This window comes from Eumetopias jubatus, unplaced genomic scaffold (genome assembly GCF_037043125.1).
Source record: "Eumetopias jubatus isolate StellerSeaLion01/CBP00866 unplaced genomic scaffold, mEumJub1_p1.0 scaffold_8, whole genome shotgun sequence".
In the NCBI taxonomy this organism is placed as follows: Eukaryota; Metazoa; Chordata; class Mammalia; order Carnivora; family Otariidae; genus Eumetopias; species Eumetopias jubatus.
The window spans coordinates 58887267-58893266 of record NW_028274814.1 but is presented as its reverse complement, the minus strand read 5'-3'; the positions used below and the strand labels follow the sequence as shown (position 1 = coordinate 58893266).

Genomic DNA, 6000 nt, shown 5'->3' with positions numbered 1-6000 from the left:
CAATGAAAAACAGGAAGTATCTCCATTAACAGATTAACAAGTTCTCAGACACTCAGATACTTTCTGAGGCATATCAAAACACCTACATCAAAATTTGCATTCATTTGAGAGGTATCAATACATTTTCAGTGCTGAGACTATTTGTAGCACTTACAGTATATACAAAGCAGCATTATACTACTATGGTTCACATTTGATAAACACAAATTTAAGCTTTATGCCACAATTTTCCAATTCAACATACAGCTAACGCAGTTACAATTATTCATTTTGTTTTTTCTTCTGAAACTCAATAAGGAAATTATTACTTGAGAACATGGAATAATGCCATGTCTTATTTCTTATGATAACAGTATATTTTAAAATTCAAATACTTCGTATCATGGAAACTTCACCCAGCTGTAAAAAGGTTCCTCAATACAGTACAGTTAAAAAGTTTCCGCTTAGCAGATTTCACCAATTTATAGTTAGTTTAGTACACATAAACAACAGGGAATTTCTTCAGATTACTGGACAATAAAATTTCAGTGTGTCACTACCTAAACTGAAGTAGCAGCACACCACAACCATGGCAAGTAAATCTTCTCGTCTCCTCTACTGTTTTTTGGGCGTTTTCTCCAGGCCATAAAAGCTAGTTTACATGGATACTACTGGGTCTCAACCTATCTCTGAAAATTCCTTTATTAAAGAGTTTTGAAATTTAACTAATGAAACAATTCAAAGCCAGCTTCTTCTTACCCTTCACTAACTAGCTGAAATACAACATGTTTTCAATTTTTATAAACATCTTGTGTTTTGTTAAAATGATTAATGGTATTTATACCATTAATGGGTAAGATGTAAACAAAAATATGCCTATATTTAGGGATTGAGTATTTTACAGAGCAATTTTTCATAACTAGAAAAGCTGAAAGATTCATAATGAACAGAGATTTTACTTTAACCTGCTGTTTGATAACATCTATAGCGTAGTAAGTGCATTAAGTACAGGAGAAAAGAGAAAGCAGGTTTTAGGACAGAAACCTACAAAAAAAGTTGAATTTGGGATGCCTGAAACACAAAAGGGTATTTTTCTATAAGCCTGTCATTTTTTCCCAAAGAGTTGAAACCTTCTATTTCAAATTATGATCCAGAAATGAAAGTTGTTTGTGTAAAAACCGTGTTCAGAAAAATCTAATTCAAAAAAAAAGAAAAATCTAATTCATTATGTAAGATACCTTACTAATTTCAGTTTTCAAGTATTCAAGTAATGCAAACCCAAGCATTTTCTTTTATATCAACACATTTACAGACTAAGCTTCAAAGATGGGGGGGGAAATATCATTTAAAATAACTGATATGCTTTTCTGTCCAAAAACATCAAACCCAAGACATAACACTGTAATCACACAAGTGATATGTAACTGGGAAAAAAAGGTGCTCAATATAACTACATCTTTAAAAAAAAAGAAAGAAAGAAAGAAAAGAAAAGAAAAACAGATTGCTTTAATATGTAGCTAAGTTTCCAGTCAAAGGACATTCTAAATCTAATGAACTAAGGAAGAAAAATCAGAGCACATCAATTTTGAAATAAAGAGAAAGCTGCTTTACCACATACTTATAATTCATTTCCTTTGTGTATAATAATTACTTGTGTTTGCCTTTTGAGGAAAGTAGTGTAAGTTGCTGCCCATAACAAAACTCTCCTCCTAGCATAAAGCATTGGTAACTTTGTCTATCAATTGAATGACTGATTAATATTAGAAGCTTAAGTCTCTATCACTTTGGAATGCATCTAAAATGCTTATTAAAAGCAATTTAAAGCAGAAAATCAAACTGATAGTATTCTCATTCTTATTATGAAGGAATTAAAAATGATACAGAAATCTTTGTATAATATAAAAAAGGATAACCTATATAAAGTGAAGGTTTTTAATTTTTAATTGTGAGTGCTTGGGGGAATTTTTTTCCTTTAATTCTGGAAGCTTAGTAACATATTTATAAGCTGAAATAAATATTTGTAGTTCAGCAAAGATGAAAACAGCAGTCATTAAAAGATTACTCATGACTTACATCTTTTGTCTTTTACAATCCCCTAATGAACAACTTCATATTTAGAGAAGCCACATGAGATATGCTTAAGTTGAACCAAGAGCTATTATCATATCTCATATATATGGGATTTAGATTCATACAGAGACATGTAAAATTTCAAGGTTTTTTCTTCTTTGTAGAAAAAAAGTTAACAACCTTGAAAATAGGAAAGGATAATACTTCAGTCTGCAATCATCACATTATATTTTTAATTTGCTTTAGCTTAGAATCATGACTCAAAGAAAGGAGCTCTAGCAGTGTATTAATTTACTGCTTATAGGAACCTAATCTCACAAAAACTAATGGCCAACTAAAGAATGAAGAAAAGTCATATTAGGCACTGAGAGGCTAAATAAATAAGTACTGACATTAACAAAAACTGATAAACCCTATTTTTCCAGTTCCTCTTGTTATCCCACTGTGCAGCCAGAACTTTTGGCTATTTCCAGTCTAAAACCGAAGAGCTGAATCATTTGCTTACCAAAAAAAAAAAAAATCTACAAAAGAAAATGCAAAACAATACTCAATCTCATATGCAACATACAATTCACACTACTTTACAAATTTTTATTTACACCGTTTTATATACATTCCAGGCAGACCTAGTTGAGTTTTGTGCTCATGTTGATCTCAAATGACCATGTGAACAGTATGATTACTACCATATCTCTCTGATTTCCAGAAAATCAGGTGGTAGCATAGGGTCAGGAGGGAAAAAAAAAAAAAAGAAATATATATATATATATATATATATATATATATATATATATATATATTACTGGTCAGGTAAGATCATACAAGTATATAAGGAACAAAAGGAAAAAATGTGGAATTTTGCTTGTTAAAGCATCCAGGCCACTATGGTCTATTGACTAACAACGAGTATACATGAATGCCACTTCTCTAACAACCATTTTCGTTATTTACAAAATGAACTTACTACCAGCTGAGTTATTAGGTAAGGCATTCAAGTTCCTTAGCTTAACATAAAAAAGCAACAGACTATCTCAGCAAGCCAAAGGACAAATTTTAGAGGGTTGTTTTTCCTTTAGAATCCTTTAAATGGTCAATAAAAAGGGAAGCAATTTTGAATCCTCTTATTAGTCTGCAGCATGATCCCAAAAACCTGTACAATGATGGGAGCATCATTACACCCAAAATCTAGCCACAGAGTGGGGAAAATATCTTAAATGTCTCATTTTGTTTCCAGCTTCCACTGCATACTCCTAGGGCTAAAGTGAGAGCCTCTCTTCACCTTTACATTCAGTTCTGTATGAACCTCTCTGAGTATCACAGCTAGCAGCTATGCACAATCTACCAGCAAAGGCTCAGTGAATCTCTACTCAAAGTAGTTGGAAGAATATGGAGTAAAGTAGAAAACTGGTCTTCTCTCCTCCCATAGTTCTCCAAGATATATACTGTTGCACTTTAAGTAAAGTTAGAAAACAAAAAAAATAAAAAATAAATAAAAAATAAATCAAGGGTATTACATATTATTCATTGTCCTAAGAAAATGTTCCAACCACAGATGAAAATTCCACCAAAAACAATTCTTCAAGCTCACTCTAACATTATGTAAAAAGCTATTAATTGTTTAATTGGTTCCATTCAGTCAATTAGGTAAAATTCTATTGATCCTATAGTAATATGGTTTATAAAAACAGAAGTGAACATTTGTAACATTGGGGAGGTAGAAAACAAATCTTAGTCTAACACTGTTATAGACACAAGCAGATTTTAAGATTCTATTTATGTAACTAGAATTTACCATTTAAAATGGCCTTTTAAGTGTTTCTACTTACTTTATTAGCTTTAAACATCTTGAGATAATCCAAGTATTTTAAAGCACTTATCTGAGAATATAAGTCATTTGGAATAATACATCAAACTCCCCAGAAGATTTCTCAGAGGATATATTTGTAGTTGCATATTCTGAATATGCAGATTCATTAAGTCAACTTTGTACATGGGCACTTATGTGACCGAAGTGCAAAGCTTGTCAGACTAATTTTCTAAGTAAAGTTAACCATGACTGCTCAACTCCACACAGCAGCAAGCAGTCTTCAAAACTTGAAGCCTACTTATTGCAAAGATCTAACTTCCTTCCATATAATTGCCACCCTTTCATTCCCAAACGAAATAAAAAATACACAAACAAAATCAAGAGAAACTAGAACAGAAGCCCTCCTACCATGAATATTTCTGTTTAATTCACATTTTGTTAGATTTTAAGTGTATCAGATCAATGTCCTAAATGTTCCTTATTTCTTTTAACTGCTTTTAATTTTATTTCTCTGAAGCTACATATATCACGCAATCATTTGCTATCACTCTAAAGACGGAGCCAAACTAAAACATGAAACAAAGTCTTAAGGAATGAATCTTGAAAGGTAAAAAAGAATCTATCTAAATGCTATTTTCTTGTTCCCAAGTATGATAATCATTCTATCTTTGTTTCAAAAATGAGCATTTGTTCTACTAGCTAAACAGACAAAAACACAGAATATTTCAATAAGTAAAACAAAATTTTTGGTTTAAAAAAATGTGATATCAAATTTTAAGAACTAGCAACTTAAATGACCATATTTAGTATATGAAAACATTATTTAATGCAGATTTTGGTAACATAAAATCATATATCTATTCCAGGATTATAGGTAAATATTAATATTTATACTGCCAGACTATGTATGGAAAGGAGAATTTAATTTTAAGATATATTCCCCCCCAGAAAAACTTTCCAATATTCAATTCAAAAAGATGTACCACTAAACGTAGACAGTAAATGTAGTTTACCCTCATACACAGATACTTTTCTATGAACACCCTAAGCTATCTATACCAGTATCTGGCATTTCAAGAGTGAATGATTCATATTTCTTATAGTGTATCAAGATAAAAAGGTTACACTGAACACCTAGATTTTTTTATTAAAGTAAAACTTTAAAAAAATTTTCTCTGGAACATTTCCATTGCTTACACTCAACCAACAGATGAAACAGATGAAAGCAGTCACAGAATTATGTTAAATTTATAATAAATAATTCACATATAACATAGATTAAATTATCAAAGAAAGGATTAAACTGACATATTTATACCTTTTTGCAGATTTAACAAACTTCTAATCCACCACATACTGATAGCAGTAGGTATACTTCTTGACATCATTCAGTCTATTTAAAAAATAGATTGGTTGTTTAGAGGCATAATTTGTAAAGCAAGATAACCAAATTAAACAACAGAATTTTAACAAATATTGGCTTTTCAAAATTTCTTAAGAAAAGATACACAAGCATTGTTCAGCTACTTGAGAATAATCAAATCTCTTCTTTACTCAGGCACTTTTAATGCAGTAACTTCAGGCTTCATTTTAAAGTATTGGTTAAAACGAACAATTGCATACCTAGTGAGAAATGAATAACAACAGAATTAATAAAAAATGAAAAACTTAATCCTTCTTCATTTTCCACTCACCCTTCTAAACCGATTTTTTTTTTAAAGTTTTAGGATTTTTCAAAGGACATATTTTTAGTTTATTGCACCACCTACTGGACACTTTCCTAATACAGTATTTAAGAGATGATACCAGAATTTCCTTGCAGACCAATTATTTAAATGTATGCAACCCTTATAACATTTGACTAAAAATAATAACTACAGTGTACCCTATGGGTTCTACGTGTACATCGAAAGAGAAAAAAAAAAGCAGGGACAAATGTAATGCGTATAGCACAATTAAACTTACCCAAGGAAATCAAAATCAATAGTGGAGTATTTGGCTTGAATCAAAGCCCATAATCCCCAAAAGAAATGAGAAGCCTAAAAAGGAGAGAAGGAAAATCAAGAATTATGATAATATATTTCTCTATAAAACAATTATCAAATAATTAATGTTTCCCCTTTTCATCAACTCCATGCAGAATA

The 6000-nt window shown here is 30.8% G+C and overlaps 1 protein-coding gene across 1 annotated transcript in view; it reads right to left on the bottom strand.

Annotated features, from left to right (window-relative positions):
• Positions 1 to 2829: 2829 nt before the first annotated feature.
• Positions 2830 to 6000, bottom strand: part of ETNK1 (ethanolamine kinase 1) — a 63802-nt gene continuing 60631 nt past the window's right edge. The window contains exons 7-8 of the mRNA XM_028113225.2: positions 5822 to 5895; positions 2830 to 5479 (exon numbers count right to left, since the gene is read on the bottom strand). Of these exons, the coding sequence (XP_027969026.1) occupies positions 5407 to 5479; positions 5822 to 5895 (147 nt within the window). The 3' untranslated portion in view covers positions 2830 to 5406. The remainder of the gene's footprint in view (positions 5480 to 5821; positions 5896 to 6000) is intronic.